This window comes from Octopus sinensis, linkage group LG27 (assembly GCF_006345805.1).
Source record: "Octopus sinensis linkage group LG27, ASM634580v1, whole genome shotgun sequence".
Lineage (NCBI taxonomy): Eukaryota > Metazoa > Mollusca > Cephalopoda > Octopoda > Octopodidae > Octopus > Octopus sinensis.
The window spans coordinates 9,128,237-9,152,281 of NC_043023.1; the positions used below are offsets into that span (position 1 = coordinate 9,128,237).

General features: G+C 35.0%; 2 protein-coding genes across 2 annotated transcripts in view; both read left to right on the top strand.

Annotated features, from left to right (window-relative positions):
• Positions 1–1,357, top strand: part of LOC118768108 (adhesion G-protein coupled receptor G2-like) — a 14,267-nt gene extending 12,910 nt beyond the window's left edge. The window contains exon 7 of the mRNA XM_036513940.1: positions 1,260–1,357. Coding sequence (XP_036369833.1) covers positions 1,260–1,312 — 53 coding nt within the window. The 3' untranslated portion in view covers positions 1,313–1,357. The remainder of the gene's footprint in view (positions 1–1,259) is intronic.
• Positions 1–24,045, top strand: part of LOC118768107 (adhesion G-protein coupled receptor G6-like) — a 386,634-nt gene that overhangs the window by 23,348 nt on the left and 339,241 nt on the right. The gene's annotated exons all lie outside the window — the stretch shown is intronic.

The window sequence follows — 24,045 nt, forward strand, 5'->3', positions numbered from 1 at the left end:
CAAGGCGCCCACCAGAACACGTCTGCTCTTAAGATAACTGATCAGAAATACAATTCGTAGATTTTAGTGGCATATGTGAAATATATCGTACATATCCATATATATATATACACACACATATGCCAGATAGATATCCATTTAGCAATGTAGAAAATAAAGGCGGCGAGCTGGCAGAAACGTCAGCACGCCGGGCGAAATGCGTAGCCGTATTTCGTCTGCCGTTACGTTCTGACCTCAAATTCCGACCAGGTCGACTTTGCCTTTCATCCTTTCGGGATCGATAAATTAAGTACCAGTTACGCACTGGGGTCGATGTAATCGACTTAATCCGTTTGTCTGTCCCCTCTATGTTTAGCCCCTTGTGGGTAATAAAGAAACAAAAATGTAGAAAATGAAACCACAAAGATAATGCATAAATATACATAAAGCTATAGACCCACGTACGGAGGCGCAATGGCCCAGTGGTTAGGATCTGAAGATCGCGGTTTCGATTCCCAGACCGGGCGTTGTGAGTGTTTATTGAGCGAAAACACCTAAAAGCTCCATGAGGACCCGGCAGGGGATGGTGGTTACCCCTATTGTACTCTTTCGCCACAACTTTCTCTCACTCTTATTGAACGAAAACACCTAAAAGCTCCATGAGGACCCGGCAGGGGATGGTGGTGACCCCTATTGTACTCTTTCGCCACAACTTTCTCTCACTCTTATTGAACGAAAACACCTAAAAGCTCCATGAGGACCCGGCAGGGGATGGTGGTGACCCCTATTGTACTCTTTCGCCACAACTTTCTCTCGCTCTTTCTTCCTGTTTCTTGAGTAACGCTGCGATGGACTGGCGTCCCGTCCAGCAGGGGGAACACATACGCCACAGAAACCGGAAAACCGGGTCCATGAGCCTGGTTACGCTTAAAAGGGCGACGTACGTTATAGACCCACGTACAATATATACACAACCGTGCAAACCTTTGACTGAAATGGAACTAAACAGTTCATCATTTTATATAAAGTTTCCTAGTTGCTCTGGAAAATATTCTTGAACCGCATTTGCTAATATCTTACAATATATCCCCGATAATCAATCACTTACAGCTAGTTTGTATATAAATTGCGTTGTTTATACTTCCTTCTTATGTAGTAATATTTTTCATGTGTGGAAAACCAGTTGATGACAATTGTTGCTATTTTTAAATTTTAAGTGCCAAAAATTATTTGTGTTTAAAAATCAATATTTTATATAATTGTTCTCATTATGTTTCTAGGTCCAAGCACCAGTAAGGAAACAAGAAATAAAACAGCAGAAACGGACTTATAAATGAAAATCAAGAAAATATCTTCAAGATTATATTTTGCGTCAAAAATCTAAATGTTCTTATTAAGCATTTCTCCATTTAACTTAGCTTTATTTTTACCTCTCAATACAACACTATGTAATTAAGAGACTGTATAATCCGCAATAATATAATTTTCAACATGCTTACTTGTATGACTATGCAGAAAACCTGAAGAACTTGCTTGATTTCAAAGGCAGTAACTATACTCTAGCAGCCAATTTCATATTTACTATTTTACATTCTCAATATAATCTATAATATACAATATAATATATAATATAATATACAATATATATAATATAATCTATAATATACAAAGAGTCTCCTTTGTTCCCAATTTTCTTCAAAAAACTAAATTTACTTCTTATATTACATTAAACAATTTTCAATATTTATACATTTAACCTTTATTGATAATACAATACCGTTCAGCTAAAATACTGTATAATCCGTAATAATGTTATTTTAAACAAATCTAAGTGCATAACTCTTGGCTGAAACGCAGAAAACCTGAAAAACATGCTGCATTTCAACGGCAGTAAATATATTCTAGCTACCAATTACATATTTACGTTTTTACTTTATCGGATATTCTATAATGTGTGTGTCTGTCGGTTCACGATTCACCTTTGATCATATTTTGCTTCAAAACACTAAATTTTCTTCTAATATTATATCAAACATACTTCCATCTAACGTAGCTTTATTTTTGCCTATTGATACAACGCTACGCAACTATGAGATTATAATCTGCAATGATGTAATTTTAAACGAGGCTACGTACCTGACTTTTGAAAATCTTCCCGCAATTTAAAATCTTTCCATATTTTCTAGTTGTAACATTCATTATTGCCTTCCTTTTCAATGTAATATTTAAATTCTTCTGAATAAAGTGGTTTCTTACTACAACTTTTCGGAAATTCAGCTTTATCTATAACTATAAAACTAATAAATTTAGATTTAATATGAATCTGTCTTACAATGTTTATTTCTCCTGAATAACCAAGTTATTTTTGTACATTTTCCCTATCATTATCTTTTATCGTTGACTGGATTCAGTCATCAGACTGTGGCCATGTGTGGGCATGCATGAAAGACATTTCAACGAACGAATCGACCGAATAACAACTTTCATTAAGACTGGCACTTCTAACAGTTTATGTTTGCCAAACCTCAAATTTATGGGGCCATAAACACACCAACACCAATTCTCAAGCTCTGGCCAGGGCAGAAACACATAAGCACGCACACAGACATACATACACACACACAGACACACACACAAACATACACAGATACACACACACACACACACACACACACACACACACTCACACATGCAATTAGTTTGTTTCGGCTTCCATCTACCAAATCTGCTCCGAAGGCTTTGGTCGGCCGGGGGCTATAGAAGAGAGTTGTCCCCAAAACTGCCGTGGGACTGAACTCGACACCGTGTGGCTGGGAAGCAAACTTCTTACCACACGACCACACCCTGGCTTCTAAACGAAATATTAATTAATGCTGCATTACCAAACTTCACTAATTTAGATATACTACGCTAATTAGACCATCTATGAAGACGTAGAGAGCCAAATACATAGAGATACAAAAAGGGGAAAAAAGAGAGAGAACAGATAAAATATTAGATAATCTGATCGGTAACCAGATATACAGAGAGACAAATTATATATATATATATGTATATATATATATATATATATATATATATATATATATATATATATATATATAAATTTATATATGAGGATAATATCGATATTTAAATATCCATATTATCAAGTGGCCAGCATGGGAAAAATACCGTACAAAGGTAATAATTTTTAACAATTAAAAATGAGGGTGTCTAAGAGACACCAACATGCCGAAATAGCAGTCGAAACTCTGACTATAAAAACCACGTTAAGGGTTCGTGTCGCACCATGAGATAAGACAGAGGGACAAAATATACAAGCAAAAATTATTGAATAATTCAAGATCCAGGATTTCTGGTTTTGCTTTAAATAAGCTTTACCGTCATCGGTTGAATATATCAAGAGTACATAAATATTTATTTATTTATGTATTTATGTACTCTTGATATATTCAACCGATGACGGTAAAGCTTATTTAAAGCAAAACCAGAAATCCTGGATCTTGAATTATTCAATAATTTTTGCTTGTATATTTTGTCCCTCTGTCTTATCTCATGGTGCGACACGAACCCTTAACGTGGTTTTTATAGTCAGAGTTTCGACTGCTATTTCGGCATGTTGGTGTCTCTTAGACACCCTCATTTTTAATTATATATATATATATATATATATATATATATATATATATATATATATATATATATATATATATATATATATATATATATATATATATATATATATATATATGTAATTATGTCAGGTCGCTCTAGAGTGCTACTGGTAACATGTAATCCAGTACAACCTGTTGCATGGTCGGGACGTCGGCGACTAAACTGACAACCCCACCAGGCCACCCTCAAGATTGTCCAGACCTATGCTCCCACAAGTGCCAGCGACGACGACGAGGTGGAAGAATTCTATCGACAACTAGACAAAGGGCTGGCTATGAAGTCCACTTACACTGTCGTGATGGGAGCCTTCAACGCAAAGGTTGGACATGGACAAGGAGAGGAATACGTCGGGAGATTTGGCATGGGAGAGAGAAACGAGAGAGGAGAACGTTTGGCTACCATTGCAGAGGCGAGGCAGCTCTACATGGGAAAAAGCCTATTCAGGAAGAGGGAGAGGAAGAGATGGACTTGGATATCGCCGAACTCTAAGCACCGAAGCGAGATCGACTACATCCTGGTTGATAAGCGACGCATATTGCATGACGTCTCCGTCGTGACGCCATTCAACACCGGCAGCGATCATCGTCTGGCAAGGGCGAGGGTCGTCATCGACGAGAAGAGGGAGAAGATGGCGTTATATTTGGCGTCGAAGGGAAAACGTGTCCGAGTCTACAACGAGGCAAAGCTGCAGGAAGCCATCATGCAGGAAGACTGGTGCCAAGGAGACGACATAGACGATGACTACAACTCACTGATAGGGAAACTAAAGGAGTGTTTAAGGAAGGCTAAGGGCGTATGCCCAAGAGAAAAGAAGGGAAGAATCTCGGAAGAAACTACGAAGTTACTCGAGAATAGGAAAAATATGAAGAGGACTATTGAAGATCACCTTGAATATTCCATTCTCAGCAGAGTGATTCGTCAGCAACTAAAGAAAGACTTTGAGGCATACCGGATGGAGAAGCTCTTGAAGGCCGCAGAAGAAAAGAAGAGCCTCAAGAAATGCAAGAGGGACATGGTACTATATAGATCGGAGGTGACGGCCCTGAAAAACACAGATGGAATACCGGTCAACGAGAAGAGCGAGATGGAAAAAGTTTGTGAAGACTTCTACACCAAGCTCTTTAAGTCTGCCAGAAATGTCCAGCCGTTACCACCACTCCAACAGGAAGAAAACGTGCCACCTATCCTTGTCAGTGAGGTTGAAAGAGCCATCGGCTCGATGAAAAACGGAAAGGCTCCAGGGAAAGACAGTATAACATCGGAGGAGCTAAAGTCAGGCAGAGAGCAGGTCTGGAAAATCCTCGCTGAGCGATTTGCGCACTATCTAGACGAGGGAAAAATTCCCTCGCAGTGGAAAGAGTCAAATACCATCCTGCTGTATAAGAAGGGCGACAGAGAAGATCTAAAGAACAACCGACCCATATGCCTGCTGTCTCACGTGTACAAGCTGTTCACGAAGATAATTCTGAACAGGTTGTCACGTCGTCTCGACGAACAACAACCGAGGGAGCAAGCAGGCTTCCGGAAGAACTACAGCACAATGGACCATATATTTGCTCTAACGCAACTGCTTGAGCGAGCAAATGAGTACAAGCTGCCTCTTTGCGTTGCGTTTATAGATTATGAGAAGGCCTTCGATAGCGTCGAAACCAACGCAGTGCTGAACTCGCTGCAGAGGCAAGGAATCGAAGCGCAATATGTGCAGCTGCACAGAGAGGCAAATTCCGGATGCACCACCGACATAGCTCTACTGTCATCACCCATACGAGTGTCGGTCGAGAAGGGAGTGAAGCAAGGAGATACAATCTCCCCAAAACGTTTCACTGCATGTCTCGAACGAATCATCAGAGGCATCGAATGGCAAGGTGGTGTCAACATCAATGGCGAGCTCCTCACTCACCTCCGTTTCGCTGACGACATCGTACTCATCGCTGAAAACATGGATCAGCTTCAGACCATGCTGACGGAGCTCGACATCAAAAGTTCTGCAGTAGGTCCCAAGATGAACCGCATGAAAACAAAGTTCATGCGGTCAGACAATGTACCAACAGATCGAATGGTGATCGGCAGTGATGAAATAGAGGAGGTGAGAGAATATGTCTACCTGGGACAGGAAGTAAATATGTGCCGGGATATCAAAAAGGAGATCTCACGGAGAGTAAGGGCCGGATGGAAGGCGTTCAATGGCATAAGGGATGTGCTCAAGGGAAGGTTGGACAGAACCACCCGCGCCAACCTCATTAACAGTGCAGTACTGCCTGCAATGTTATATGGTACTGAAACAAGGGCTACCACAAAGAGAGAAGAGCAAAGACTGGTAACGGCTCAAAGAGCCATGGAAAGGTCAATGCTTGGTATCTCGCTGAGAGAGCACATACGTAGCAAGATCATCAGAAAGAAGTCCTGCGTGAGGGATCTCATCGCAAAGTATACACGCAGCAAGTATAGATGGGCTGGACACGTCGCCCGGCTCACCGATAATCGGTGGACGCACGCAGTTTCCGAGTGGTAGCCGCGTGAGCGGAAAAGACCACCCGGAAGAGCTCCACGACGGTGGAGTTACGATTTCAGGAGGACGATTGGGATCACGTGGATGAGAAAGCCGCGATCCAGAGAGGAGTGGACAGCTTGCTGTGACCAGCGGTGTCAAATGGACGTCTGACGGACTGGTCAGTCAATTTGATCAAAGTGATATATATTAATAAAAGGGATTCTAACCTTGTCTGATTTTCACGTTTTATTTACAATCTTATAATGATATAATAAAATAAAATAATATAATATAATAAAATAAAATAATAGAATGTTAAATGTTCATTCTGATTGAACTAGTACTTTCATGCATTAAATTCTGCAATCTTCAGGTTCATGTAGTAGTGGTGACAGTTATGCTTCACAATTTTTGACTGTAGCGAGATGATTAAATCTGTGCCTTAAATACAGCTGTGTAGGTTCCAGATTGCTAGGTTTTGATAACTGTATTCTAACCAATCAGTGTGTAGTATCACTCAATTACTTAAGCTGATTGGTTGGTTGAGCTGATTGGTTTAGGCGTCACGCTTTGTTGAACATGTCAAGAGTCCTGTATCTTAACCCTGGCCGAGGCAGCAATTGTTGGGCTATTTTTAGAAATGTTGTAAATAGCCTTTGTCAGGGATTTCTATATTTCAATTGTCATCATTATCTTCGTCAGCACCTTAATTATTGTTGCTAGTGGTGATGGTGGTGGTAATAGAACTTTTAACCCTAAATAAGATAATTTTCCTGCTATCTTCATCTTGATCACCTTTAGTATTGTTGTTGTTGTTAGTGGTCATGGTCGTAGCAGTAGAAGTAGTACCTCTAAGTATTATTATTACTGCTTATTTAGCTTGGGTTCGAATTTATCAATAAAATTCTTTTCTCTGATTTTCCTCTCGATTTCACTTGGGCTGTGTAATTTGTAGAATGGAAATATTATATATATTTTCCGACCACATGTTGCTAGGTGGTTACTCAAAGGTATCTGACGGAGCTCTGGGTCTCTAATCTGTTGTCGGTGTACACGTGAGCGTTCTGATAGTGCATTTCCCGTCGGACCTACATATATTTCTTCACAATTTGGGCATTTGATGCAGTAAATTAAATTTTTGCTTTTGCAGTTCATATTCGCGTTTCTGAATATTTTCCCGGTTTTTGTGTTTATATGTTGGCCGGTATGTATGAATTGACATGTGCTACATCGGCTATCATTGCATTTAGATACAGTGAATGTTTGGTCTTTGTTGCTAAGGTCAAATTTTGCCTTTGTTAGTAATTGTTTCAAGTTTTTAGGCTGTCTTTTACTAAGAACAATAGCTCGATCCGTGATTATATCTTTTAATTCATTACTTTGAGCAATGATTGGTAGGTTTGCTTTGGCAATGTTGAAGATATTCTGGTGACATGGGTTGTGTGTCACTATGAATGGTATGACTTGTTCTTGTTTTCCTCTTCCTTGGGTTGTCCTAAGTTGTTGTATGGGTATTTTTATAGCCCGCTGTATGCCATTTTCTATAAGTAGAGATGGGTATTTTTGTTTGAGCAAAAATTCTCTTAGTTCTGTTAGGCGTTTGTTCCTGATATTTGCATCTTCTACAATGGTACAAATTCTTCTGGTTAGGCAGTATGGGATGTTACGTTTTGTATGTGGTGGATGTCACGACTTAAAATTCAGTTATTGATGTGTGTCTGTGTGTTTATAGTATATATCTGTGGTGATGGTGGTGTCCTTTTTAATTACCATTATATCTATGAATGGTAATTTGGTACTACTCATCTCCTTTGTAAATTGGAGAGATGGGTGTAGGTTGTTCAGGAGGATATTGAACTCTTCCAGAGTATTTAGAGATTCTGTCCAGATTATGCAGCAGTCGTCAAGGTATCTCTTCCATGCCTTTTCAATATACTTTCTAAATCCAGTGCCATAGTTTACCTCCACCTCTTGGTAGAGTTGTTGTTCTAAGTATCCAATTACAGAGTTGGCGTAAACGGGAGCAAACCTCGTTCCCATCGCCGTGCCTCTAATTTGGATGTAATTCTTTCCATTGAAGAAGAACGTGTTGTTTTCTAGAATAAGTTTGACTGTGTCTAATATAAATGGCACTGTGAATCTGCTGGGAATCACTTCTCTATGTTTTTCTAACCAGTATTTAATCGCCTTTATTCCTAAATCGTGTGGAATATTGGTGTAGAGGCTTACCACATCAAAACTTAGTAAAACTGAATTTGTTTCTGTTGTTTTGGGAAGATGGGACAAGAAGTCGATGTCATCCCTGATGAAACTGGGTAAGTACATAGTGGTTTCAAAACAATGTCAATAAAATTGATTAGACGGTGGGTAGGGCATGCTGGACCAGCTATGATAGGTCTAAGTTTTAGGTCTTTTGGATGTAGTAATTTTATGTACTCACTTTCTTGTTCTTTTACTGCCTGTTTAATATCTTTTGATTTATGTATTTTCGGTAAGCCGTAGAAGTTGCTGGGTTTTGGTTCGAAATTGGTGATGTAGTCTCTTTCATTATCGGTAAGTGAGTTGTAGTGTTTTGGAATCAGGTTGTTGATCTTTTTCATGATGTGGTGGTCTATATTTGAGGGTATTTCACAATAGAAAGTTGTGTCCTTCAGTTGGTCCTCAACCAATTCCTTATAGTATTCGGTATCCATAATAACAATTGCACCACCTTTATCTGCTTGTTTTATTATTATTGTTTGATCGTTTTGTATACGTTTACATGCAGACATCTCTGATTTGCTAATGTTTGGCCTAACATTGGTATTGCGTCTAAGGGGAAATTTAGACAGGATATCAATGTATTGGTCAAAATAGTTATTTCTTCCTTTTGGTGGGGTGAAATTTGATTTATTCCTTACTAGGGATTCATCAATCTCATTACTTTTGTTAGCGAAGAATTCTACAAGTCGTAATTTTCGACAGAATTTTTGGATAGCCTCCTTTAATTCTTGGTGGTTGGCTGTTGGTGTAGGTGTGAATTTCAGTCCTTTTGACAGAAGTTGGATTTCATCATTGTCAAGATCTCTTTTTGATAAATTAATTATTTTAGGATCTATACGTTCAGTTGTTTTGGGTATGTTTCCTCTTGGATTTTTTCTTTCTCCGGTGTTTGTTGTCCTGACGTAAAAAAATGGATTTTTTCCCGTTTATGATTTATATTCCTGTTGATGTTTGCTTGATGAATTTTGCGTTTTGGTTGTGGTATTTTACCTGGTTTCGTTATGTTTTCTGTCTTGCTTTTCGTATTATGTATATTATTTTATATTATTTTTCACTTTCTTGTTAGTATTGTTTTTAACCACCTGGGGAAATGATCTGGGTTTACTTCCAGATCTAGATCGGTTCTTTGTCCAGTTTCTTGTGGGTAATCTCTGTTGAGGTCTTGAAAATGATCTCCTGTTATTTCTACTGCTAATGGTCTGATCAAAAGAATATCTATTTTGTTTGTGCTTTTTGTTCATGTTGTGTGCATTAGGGTGTTTGCATACAAAAAGGGAAGAGTTCTTACCGTAGTTCGTCTTCGATTCGTGGTGAAACGGGTGTTCATGTTGCCACGTATTCTGGCCTATGTTGCGTTGGTGAGGTTGTCCACTTTTAATGCTATTTCTCAGAGTTCTGGTGACTTTACCGTAATTTGTAGCATATTTGTCGAGAAATAATTGTTTCCGATGCCAAAACTTTCTTGATCTGCTTTCTTCTTTTGAGATATCTCTGGTCCATAGTTCTCGCATTTTTCCTGCTATATTGCCGGTCGCTAGTTTGGATATTTCGTCTCTGATTTGATCATCGATAGCTTCGTATTTGGCTTTGTAGCGGAATTGTTTAGACAGGGTAATGGAGATGTCGGTCCTGAATTTTATCAAACTAAGGTCCCATCGAAGTTTTGTTCTTTCCTCTGGTTCTCCTGCAATATCATTAATTAGGTACTTCCGAGGAAGTATGGGTGCCGCTAAAGATATCCATTCCGAATGTATTTCAGCATATTTTTCGCATTTATATGCCTTCCACAAGTTTTGTTTTCTTATGTTAAGGAGTTTTTTTCCATGTCTTCCGTATCTCTTCTCTTTTTCGGTGTGCCTCTTTTTCCAGATTTCTTCCGTTTATTTCTGACATTCAAGGAGGTTGTGGTAGGCTTTCTCTTGTTGGTATCATTTCAGCTAAATTCTTAATTTCAGAGTTTATATGTTCATTTCCAAGTTTTCCGCCTGTAGACTGTTTTTCTATTTCCTTTAGAATAGAGGATTGTGTGTCAATCATCGTGATGAGTGTTGATAATTTCGATGAAATTTCCATTAGAATTCTTTCTGATTCTGTTAATTTTGTTTGTTGCTTTCCAGACATGTTGGCATATACACAATAGGAATATAGATATATATATATACGGGTGTGTGTGATTGTGTATAGAAGAATATATTAATAAAAGGAATTCCAACCTTGTCTGATTTTCACGTTTTATTTACAATCTTATAATGATATAATATTAAATAATATAATATAATAAAATAAAATAATAGAATGTTAAATGTTCATTCTGATTGAACTAGTACTTTCATGCATTAAATTCTGCAATCTTCAGGTTCATGTAGTAGTGGTGACAGTTATGATATAATATAAGATAATGTCACCACTACTACATGAACCTGAAGATTGCAGAATTTAATGCATGAAAGTACTAGTTCAATCAGAATGAACATTTAATGTTCTATTATTTTATTTTATTATATTATATTATTTAATATTATATCATTATAAGATTGTAAATAAAACGTGAAAATCAGACAAGGTTGGAATTCCTTTTATTAATATATTCTTCTATACACAATCACACACACCCGTATATATATATCTATATTCCTATTGTGTATATGCCAACATGTCTGGAAAGCAACAAACAAAATTAACAGAATCAGAAAGAATTCTAATGGAAATTTCATCGAAATTATCAACACTCATCACGATGATTGACACACAATCCTCTATTCTAAAGGAAATAGAAAAACAGTCTTCAGGCGGAAAACTTGGAAATGAACATATAAACTCTGACATTAAGAATTTAGCTGAAATGATACCAACAAGAGAAAGCCTACCACAACCTCCTTGAATGTCAGAAATAAACGAAAGAAATCTGGAAAAAGAGGCACACCGAAAAAGAGAAGAGATACGGAAGACATGGAAAAAAACTCCTTAACATAAGAAAACAAAACTTGTGGAAGGCATATAAATGCGAAAAATATGCTGAAATACATTCGGAATGGATATCTTTAGCGGCACCCATACTTCCTCGGAAGTACCTAATTAATGAAATTGCAGGAGAACCAGAGGAAGAAACAAAACATCGATGGGACCTTAGTTTGATAAAATTCAGGACCGACATCTCCATTACCCTGTCTAAACAATTCCGCTACAAAGCCAAATACGAAGCTATCGATGATCAAATCAGAGACGAAATATCCAAACTAACGACCGGCAATATAGCAGAAAAAATGCGAGAACTATGGACCAGAGATATCTCAAAAGAAGAAAGCAGATCAAGAAAGTTTTGGCAGCGGAAACAATTATTTCTCGACAAATATGCTACAAATTACGGTAAAGTCACCAGAACTCTGAGAAATAGCATTAAAAGTGGACAACCTCACCAACGCAACATAGGCCAGAACACGTGGCAACATGAACACCCGTTTCACCACGAATCGAAGACGAACTACGGTAAGAACTCTTCCCTTTTTGTATGCAAACACCCTAATGCACACAACATGAACAAAAAGCACAAACAAAATAGATATTCTTTTGATCAGACCATTAGCAGTAGAAATAACAGGAGATCATTTTCAAGACCTCAACAGAGATTACCCACAAGAAACTGGACAAAGAACCGATCTAGATCTGGAAGTAAACCCAGATCATTTCCCCAGGTGGTTAAAAACAATACTAACAAGAAAGTGAAAAATAATATAAATAATATACATAATACGAAAAGCAAGACAGAAAACATAACGAAACCAGGTAAAATACCACAACCAAAACGCAAAATTCATCAAGCAAACATCAACAGGAATATAAATCATAAACGGGAAAAAATCCATTTTTTACGTCAGGACAACAAACACCGGAGAAAGAAAAAATCCAAGAGGAAACATACCCAAGACAACTGAACGTATAGATCCTAAAATAATTAATTTATCAAAAAGAGATCTTGACAATGATGAAATCCAACTTCTGTCAAAAGGACTGAAATTCACACCTACACCAACAGCCAACCACCAAGAATTAAAGGAGGCTATCCAAAAATTCTGTCGAAAATTACGACTTGTAGAATTCTTCGCTAACAAAAGTAATGAGATTGATGAATCCCTAGTAAGGAATAAATCAAATTTCACCCCACCAAAAGGAAGAAATAACTATTTTGACCAATACATTGATATCCTGTCTAAATTTCCCCTTAGACGCAATACCAATGTTAGGCCAAACATTAACAAATCAGAGATGTCTGCTTGTAAACGTATACAAAACGATCAAACAATAATAATAAAACAAGCAGATAAAGGTGGTGCAATTGTTATTATGGATACCGAATACTATAAGGAATTGGTTGAGGACCAACTGAAGGACACAACCTTCTATTGTGAAATACCCTCAAATATAGACCACCACATCATGAAAAAGATCAACAACCTGATTCCAAAACACTACAACTCACTTACCGATAATGAAAGAGACTACATCACCAATTTTGAACCAAAACCCAGCAACTTCTACGGCTTACCGAAAATACATAAATCAAAAGATATTAAACAGGCAGTAAAAGAACAAGAAAGTGAGTACATAAAATTACTACATCCAAAAGACCTAAAACTTAGACCTATTATAGCTGGTCCAGTATGCCCTACCCACCGTCTAAGCAATTTTATTGACATTGTTTTGAAACCACTATGTACTTACATACCCAGTTTTATCAGGGATGACATCGACTTCCTGTCCCATCTTCCCAAAACAACAGAAACAAATTCAGTTTTACTAAGTTTTGATGTGGTAAGCCTCTACACCAATATTCCACACGATTTAGGAATAAAGGCGATTAAATACTGGTTAGAAAAACATAGAGAAGTGATTCCCAGCAGATTCACAGTGTCATTTATATTAGACACAGTCAAACTTATTCTAGAAAACAACACGTTCTTCTTCAATGGAAAGAATTACATCCAAATTAGAGGCACGGCGATGGGAACGAAGTTTGCTCCCGTTTACGCCAACTCTGTAATTGGATACTTAGAACAACAACTCTACCAAGAGGTGGAGGTAAACTATGGCACTGGATTTAGAAAGTATATTGAAAAGGCATGGAAGAGATACCTTGACGACTGCTGCATAATCTGGACAGAATCTCTAAATACTCTGGAAGAGTTCAATATCCTCCTGAACAACCTACACCCATCTCTCCAATTTACAAAGGAGATGAGTAGTACCAAATTACCATTCATAGATATAATGGTAATTAAAAAGGACACCACAATCACCACAGATATATACTATAAACACACAGACACACATCAATACCTAAATTTTAAGTCGTGCTATCCACCACATACAAAACGCAACATCCCATACTGCCTAGCCAGAAGAATTTGTACCATTGTAGAAGATGCAAATATCAGGAACAAACGCCTAACAGAACAAAGAGAAATTTTGCTCAAAAATACCCATACAACAACTTAGGACAACCCAAGGAAGAGGAAAACAAGAACAAGTCATACCATTCATAGTGACACACAACCCATGTCACCAGAATATCTTCAACATTGCCAAAGCAAACCTACCAATCATTGCTCAAAGTAATGAATTAAAAGATATAATCACGGATCGAGCTATGGTTCTTAGTAAAAGACAGCCTAAAAACTTGAAAAAAATTACTAACAAAGGCAAAATTTGACCTTAGCAACAAAGACCAAACATTCACTGTATCTAAATGCAATAATAGCCGATGTAGCACATGCCAATTCATACATACCGGCCAATATATAAACACAAAAACGCGAATATGAACTGCAAAAGCAGAAATTTAATTTACTGCATCAAATGCCCAAATTGTGAAGAAATATATGTAGGTCAGACGGGAAATGCACTATCAGAACGCTCACGTGTACACCGACAACAGATTAGAGACCCAGAGCTCCGTCAGATACCTTTGAGTAACCACCTAGCAACATGTGGTCGGAAAATATATATAATATTTCCATTCTACAAATTACACAGCCCAAGTGAAATCGAGAGGAAAATCAGAGAAAAGAATTTTATTGATAAATTCGAACCCAAGCTAAATAAGCAGTAATAATAATACTTAGAGGTACTACTTCTACTGCTACGACCATGACCACTAACAACAACAACAATACTAAAGGTGATCAAGATGAAGATAGCAGGAAAATTATCTTATTTAGGGTTAAAAGTTCTATTACCACCACCATCACCACTAGCAACAATAATTAAGGTGCTGACGAAGATGATGATGACAATTGAAATATAGAAATCCCTGACAAAGGCTATTTACAACATTTCTAAAAATAGCCCAACAATTGCTGCCTCGGCCAGGGTTAAGATACAGGACTCTTGACATGTTCAACAAAGCGTGACGCCTAAACCAATCAGCTCAACCAACCAATCAGCTTAAGTAATTGAGTGATACTACACACTGATTGGTCAGAATACAGTTTGCAAAACCTAGCAATCTGGAGCCTACACAGCTGTATTTAAGGCACAGATTTAATCATCTCGTTACAGTAAAAAATTGTGAAGCATGACTGTCACCACTACTACATGAACCTGAAGATTGCAGAATTTAATGCATGAAAGTACTAGTTCAATCAGAATGAACATTTAACATTCTATTATTTTATTTTATTATATCATTATAAGATTGTAAATAAAACGTGAAAATCAGACAAGGTTGGAATTCCTTTTATTAATATATTCTTCTATGCACAATCACACACACCCATATATACATATATATATATATATATATATATATATATATATATATATATATATATATATATATATATATATATATATATATATATATATATATATATGTATATATATATATGTATATATATATATATATATATATATATATATATATATATCTATCTATATATATATATATATATATAATAATAAATATTAGGGAATAAATCCAAATTTACCGGGAAAAAAACAGATTTAGGATTAAATCCAATTTTATAGTAAAATATTATATAATATTAATTAGTGACAAAACCACTATTTTGCAAAACAAACAAGGAAAGACTTAATCAATACATAAAATTTTAATAAAGAGTAAAAAAACCGCCACTACCATTGTTTCATGTCCTGATCGACAATCTTCAGGTGGATTTCCAATCTAAAATATCAATATTTTAAAATATAAGTATAAAAAATTATAATTTTAAAATAATTAAAGTATCAATGAAAAAATATAAATATATAATCTATATATAACCTATATATAATCCATATATAATCAATATATAAACTAAAATAAACCTATCAACAATTAAATATAAAACAAAATAAAAATAAACTATATATACACCCAAACACATATAACTAATTATATATAACCATATCTAAATACATACACTAAATCACACACCTATATATATATATCCCTATACATACACATAAAAACGTCTAGGCAACGATAAATGAATAAAATAGCCAAATACTTCAACACAATACTTATTCATACTCCCTCACACACACATACAACCCACATTCATAAACAATATACGTATACCCGCTCACACATACATATACAAACATACAGAACTCGATATATACACCAATATATTCACACCCACAACTATACAGATAAATAAATTACGCAAATAATCCCCCCACACACACACCCATTCACACATACATAAACACTCAAAAGCAAAATAAATAATTATTTGCACGTGGTGATCGAACGTTTTTTTTTTAAATTATAAATGGAATAATATATAATCAACTTAAATATACAGAATCTACTACAAAACACCAATAAACCATCATGATAAATTAAACCCACATACATATTATGATAAAACTCCCCTAACCATACACAATTACACCTATATAGCAATCCCATATACACATTCACACAGAAATATACATACGTAAAACACACACACACACAACATATACGTATACCCCCTCACATATACATATACATACTTACTAAACTCGATATATACAACAATATTTTCACACCCACACTCATACAGATAAATAAATTACACAACTAAAATACGCACACACACACACATTCCCACATACATAAACACTCAAAAGAAAAACAACATTACTACTCATAATAAGATATATAAAATACTTCATAAGTAACCAGAATATCAAAAGTAACAAGATTAACATAATGAGAAAAAATATACATACTTTCAAGTCAGTTTCAAATTATGAAGTGAAATTAAATTCTAGGCGTTAAAAACGTCAAACAAAATTACGTTACCATAGGAACCTAACATATGTATAAAAAGTATTTCCGCTCTGGAAACGAACATCATTTAAAATTATGAATGGAGAAATGGAATAAATGGAATTAAAAATTATATTCACGTGGTAAACGAACATTACTTAAAAATTATGAATGAAATAATGTAATAAAATAACAAACATCGTAAAAAGACATAAATTACTTCGAATTCTTTAATAAAACTACCATGATAAACTAAAACTCATAAAAACATATAATGATAAAACCTCCCTTTACTAAACTCTATAACATACCTATATAGGATTGCGCCTATTTTTGGGGATGTATGTGTTTATTTGTCTGTATGGGGTGGGAGTGGGTTTTTGGTGTATATATTGAGGTTTATACGTATGTATAGGTATGTGTGAGTGAGGTGGGTATTTGTATATGTCGTGGGTGTGTGGTTTACGTGTGTGTATTTGTGTGTGAATGTATAGGTTAGGGGGATTGCTATATAGGTATGTTATAGAGTTTAGTAAAGGGAGGTTTTATCATTATATGTTTTTATGAGTTTTAGTTTATCATGGTAGTTTTATTAAAGAATTCGTAGTAATTTATGTCTATTTACGATGTTTGTTATTTTATTACATTATTTCATTCATAATTTTTAAGTAATGTTCGTTTACCACGTGAATATAATTTTTAATTCCATTTATTCCATTTCTCCATTCATAATTTTAAATGATGTTCGTTTCCAGAGCGGGAATACTTTTTATACATATGTTAGGTTCCTATGGTAACGTAATTTTGTTTGACGTTTTTAACGGCTAGAATTTAATTTCACTTCATAATTTGAAACTGACTTGAAAGTATGTATATTTTTTCTCATTATGTTAATCTTGTTACTTTTGATATTCTGGTTACTTATGAAGTATTTTATATATCGTATTATGTGTAGTAATGTTGTTTTTCTTTTGAGTGTTTATGTATGTGGGAATGTGTGTGTGTGTGCGTATTTTAGTTGTGTAATTTATTTATCTGTATGCGTGTGGGTGTGAAAATATTGTTGTATATATCGAGTTTAGTAAGTATGTATATGTATATGTGAGGGGGTATACGTATATGTTGTGTGTGTGTGTTTTACGTATGTATATTTGTGTGTGAATGTGTATATGGGATTGCTATATAGGTGTAATTGTGTATGGTAAGGGGAGTTTTATCATAATATGTATGTGGGTTTAATTTATCATGATGGTTTATTGGTGTTTTGTAGTAGATTCTGTATATTTAAGTTGATTATATATTATTCCATTTATAATTTAAAAAAAAAACGTTCGATCACCACGTGCAAAGAATTATTTATTTTGCTTTTGAGTGTTTATGTATGTGTGAATGGGTGTGTGTGTGTGTGGGGGGATTATTTGCGTAATTTATTTATCTGTATAGTTGTGGGTGTGAATATATTGGTGTATATATCGAGTTCTGTATGTTTGTATATGTATGTGTGAGCGGGTATACGTATATTGTTTATGAATGTGGGTTGTATGTGTGTGTGAGGGAGTATGAATAAGTATTGTGTTGAAGTATTTGGCTATTTTATTTATTTATCGTTGCCTAGACGTTTTTATGTGTATGTATAGGGATATATATATAGGTGTGTGATTTAGTGTATGTATTTAGATATGGTTATATATAATTAGTTATATGTGTTTGGGTGTATATATAGTTTATTTTTATTTTGTTTTATATTTAATTGTTGATAGGTTTATTTTAGTTTATATATTGATTATATATGGATTATATATAGGTTATATATAGATTATATATTTATATTATTTCATTGATACTTTAATTATTTTAAAATTATTATTTTTTATACTTATATTTAAAAATATTGATATTTTAGATTGGAAATCCACCTGAAGATTGTCGATCAGGACATGAAACAATGGTAGTGGCGGTTTTTTTACTCTTTATTAAAATTTTATGTATTGATTAAGTCTTTCCTTGTTTGTTTTGCAAAATAGTGGTTTTGTCTCTAATTAATATTATATATATATATATATATATATATATATATATATATATATATATATATTTATATATATATACATACATATATATATATATATACATATATACATATATATATATATATATATATATATATATATATATATATATATATATATATATATATATATATATATATATATATATATATATAGGCGCAGGAGTGGCTGTGTGGTAAGTAGCTTGCTAACCAACCACATGATTCCGGGTTCAGTCCCACTGCGTGGCACCTTGGGCAAGTGTCTTCTGCTATAGCCCCGGGCCGACCAAAGCCGTGTGAGTGGATTTGGTAGACGGAAACTGAAAAAACCTCTCGTATATATGTATGTATATATATATATATATATATATATGTGTGTGTAAGTGTTTGAGTGTCCGTGTTTGTACCCTAGCATTGCTTGACAACCGATGCTCGTGTGTTTATGTCACCGTCGCCTAGCGGTTCAGCAATATAGACCGATAGAATAAGTACTGGGCTTACAAAAGAATAAGTTCCGGGGTCGATTTGCTCGACTAAAGGCGGTGTTCCAGCATGGCCGCAGTCAAATGACTTAAACAAGTAAAAGAGAAAAGAGAAAGATATATATATATATATATATATATATATATATATATATATATATATATATATATATACATACATACATATATATATATATATATATATATATATATATATATATATATATATATATATATTTATATGTATGTATGTATGTATGTATGTATGTATCCATAGAGACAGAAAGAGAGAGAGAGAGACAGACAGAAAGACAGATAGATAGATAGATAGATAGAGAGAGAGCCCAACACAGAGAGACAGACGGAGTGTGAGAGAGAGAAAGAAAGTCGGAATTATCTCATCCTCTCTCCCATGAGTTAAGTCTTCGACTTGCGCTACCCACTCTGCTGTTTGCCGGAATTTTGTTTGCAACCATCAACTTGCATCTGACATAAGACACCTGCATCAATTACTTAAATATGTAGCAAACACTTGAGAAGTTCCGTTTTAAACAGCAATATATGTACAACGGTTCCAGGAGTGAACTACTTGACAACAAAACCACTTGGAAAACAGTAGTTAAGTAGACATTTAATATAGAAAGTTAGAGAGATAGACGAACAGGCAGGCATATATATATATATGTATATATATATATATATATATATACAAAATTGAAAGAACCGACCACTAAAAGTGGACGGTCAATATGCTAGATATAGACGTCAAAATCGCTATTTTCCTCGAAGAATGTGTTCTCAAGTAAAAACTCATCACAAACCAAAGTGTAAAAAATAAGCAAGACAAATGAAGATATACGAAATAATAACAATTTTGACGTCTATATCTAGCATATTGACCGTCCACTTTTAGTGGTCAGTCCTTTAAATTTTGTATGTAAAAATATTTTAATCGACGGATTTCTTTAATATACTAGGCGACTGGTTTTAATTGATTAATATCAATTTCTACCCTTATTCAATTTTATAAATATATATATATATATATTTATACCTATTTCTTTATATATATATATATATATATATATATATATATATATATATATATATATATATATATATATATATATATAATATTTCTTTACTACCCACGAGGGACAAAACACAGAGGGGACAAACAAGGACAGACAAAGGTATTAAGTTGATTATATCGTCCCCAGTGCGTAACTGGTATTTAATTTACCAACCCCGAAAGGATGAAAGGCAAAGTCGACCTCGGCGGAATTTGAACTCGGAACGTAACGACAGACGAAGTACGGTTACACATTTCGCCCGGCGTGCTGACGATCCTGACATATATATATATATATATATATATATATATATATATATATATATATATATATATATATATATATATATATATATATATATATATATATATATATATATATATATATATATATGTATATGTTTCTATGTTGAATGTCTACTATATATACAGAGCTTACGATCGTGAGGTTGTGAGTTCGATTCCTGGACCGGGCTGCGTGTTGTGCTATTGAGCAAGACACCTTATTTCACGTTGCTCCAGTTCACTCAGCTGTAGAAATCAGTTGCGATGTCACAGGTGCCAAGCTGTATCGGCCCCTTTGCCCATCCCTTCGATAACATCGCTGGCGTGTAGAGGGGAGCCTGGAATGAATGGGTTGCTGCTTGTCTTCTATAAACAACCTTGCCCGGACTTGTGCCCTGGTGGGTAACTTTCTAGGTGCAATACCATGGTCATTCATGATAGAAAAGCGCCACCTTATATATATATATAATGTACATATATATATATATATATATATATATATATATATATATATATATATATATATATATATATATATATATGTGTGTGTGTGTGTGTGTGTGTGTGTGTGTGTGTGTGCGTATATACATACATATATAGGCGTAGGAGTGGCTGTGTGGTAAGTAGCTCGCTTACGAACCACATGGTTCAGGGTTCAGTCCCACTGCGTGACACATTGGGTTAGTGTCTTCTACTATAGCCTCGGGCCGACCAATGCCTTGTGAGTGGATTTGGTAGACGGAAACTGAAAGAAGCCCGTCGTATATATATGTATATATATATATATATATATATATATATATATATATATATATATATATATATATATATATATATATGTGTGTGTGCGTGTTTGTCTGTGTTTGTCCCCCCAACATCGCTTGACAACCGTAACTTAGCGGTTCGGCAAAAAAGCGACACATAAAATAAGTACTAGGCTTACAAAGAATAAGTCCTGGGGTCGATTTGATCGACTAAATGCGGTGCTCCAGCATGGCCACGGTCACATGACTGAAACACGTAAAAGAGTAAAAGAGTAAAGAGTACACACACACACATATATATATATACATATATAGGTATATATGTGTGTGTGTAAAAATTTATATGTATGTATGTCTCTCTCTCTCTCTCTCTCTCTTTCTATACATGCATACATACATACATATCTCCTCTCATAAGCTCGTCCTCCTAGCGTTCATGATAATTTTTCTATCACCTTGACTTAACAGACCCTCGAACGAGGAGTAGATGAAACAGGGACGACCGATAAAGGCAAAAGAATTTTTCGATAGTATCTGCGCTCAACTCCATTTATTTCCTTACTAGCAGTATCGCCCGGCGTTGCTCAGGTTTGTAAGGGAAATAACTATAAAGCATTTTTAGAGAGTTATAGCCAAAAAATAGCAAAAAAATGGAAAAAAATGATGGTAAATTTTTTTTTGAGAGTTAAAAAAGGATGGAGTTGCATCCCCTAGACAGTTTGTGGTTCGTGTTTCTGATTCTCGACCCCATGTCGAATTTGTCGATTTTTTTCAGAACTGGGGAAACTTTTCAAAATTTTGGCTGCGTTAGTTTTGAATTATGACATTGGGCTATGTGTGTGTCAAGTTTCATCAGAATCGGTTGAAAGCCGTGGTCAGGGTGACGGTACAAGCAAACAGACACACAGAAACACGCACAGACAAACTGCCGTTTATATATAGAGAGATACTACACAAATTACTGCACATTAAGCCGGAGTTCCTACCTTTGAATAGGTCGCTACATCCTTGTTACTTGCGTGAATTTTGCTACCCTGGTAACTGTTTATTGAATTTTCCGTGTTAGCGGTAAACAAAGGATAATTCATTCATCCATTAATATATATATATATATATATATATATATATATATATATATATATATATATATATATATATATATATATATTTTTATATATAAAAGAGAGGTTGTGTGTCTGTCTCCTACGATTTAGATTCCTAACTACTCCCACATTTTGCGGTGCAGTTTAACTAAAAGCGGGTATCTTATAGTCGTGATTCATATCGAGACCTTCTGGGTATTAGCGCGCGTCTACAATGAGTCTACGATTTAAAAAAATTTACCATAATTTGTTTTCCATTTTAATGCATTTTTTTTGCTATTTTTTGGCTATAACTCTCTAAAAATGCTTACATAGTTATTTCCCTTACAAGCCCGAGCAACGCCGGGCGATACTGCTAGTATATATATATAATATATATATATATATATATATATATATATATATATATATATACATAAATACGGTATTTAAAAAGGCTCTGTGGTGGTTAGAATGGACATTGATTTAATTCAGATATTCATTAAACTTGTTGTGTGGGGAATATATAAGGGAGAGGTTATATCTAAATTTGATGGATTATTTGTCCTTCTTTAAGGAGGAAATACATAAACATATCTGTATATATGTATGTATGTATGTATGTATGTATGTATGTATGTATGTATGTATGTATGTATGTATGTATGTATGTGTGCATGAATGTACGTATGTATGTATGTATGTACGTATGTATGTATGCATTTATGTATGTATGTATGTATGTATGTATGTATGTATGTATGTATCTATGTATGTATGTATGTTTGTGTGTATGTATGTATGTATGCATGTATGTTTGTATGTATGTATGCATGTATGTATGTATGTATGTATGTATGCATGTATGCATGTATCTATATATGTATATTTGCATGTATGTATACATCCATGCTTGTATGTATGTATGTATGTTGGTATGTATGTATGTATGCATGGATGCATGTATACATGTATATATGTATGTATGTATGTATGTATGTATGTATGTATGCATGTATGTATGTAGGTATGTCACTGTCACTCCATTATTCAAATCATTCATGTGCCATACCTTATCGTTCATCTATGCTCTTCCAGCGGTTATACGTATGCATAGTCTACAAATGGTTTGTTGTTCAAATTTAAACTTGCTAAGTAGATGGCACTCCATTCACTTATATTCCGCCGGGCGAAATGCGTAGCCGTATTTCGTCTGTCGTTACGTTCCGAGTTCAAATTCCGCCGAGGTCGACTTTGCCTTTCATCCTGTCGGGGTCGATAAATAAAGTACCAGTCACGGCACTGGGGTCGATGTAATCGACTTAATCCGTTTTTCTGTCCTTGTTTGTCCCCTCTGTGCTTAGACCCTTGTGGGTAGTAAAGAAATATATATTTACGTGTAGTATATGTGTTGTTTACTGTTTAAGGTCCACTCAAGAAAATCCGCTCCCTGTTCAAAATATTTGCTTAGACAATCGTTGGAAATGTCTTCACTACTATACTTGCACTCACGTGGTGGCGCAATGGCCCAGTGGTTAGGGCAGCGGACTCGCGGTCATAGGTTCGCGGTTTCGATTCCCAGACCAGGCATTGTGAGTGTTTATTGAGCGAAAACACCTAAAAGCTCCACGAGGCTCCGGCAG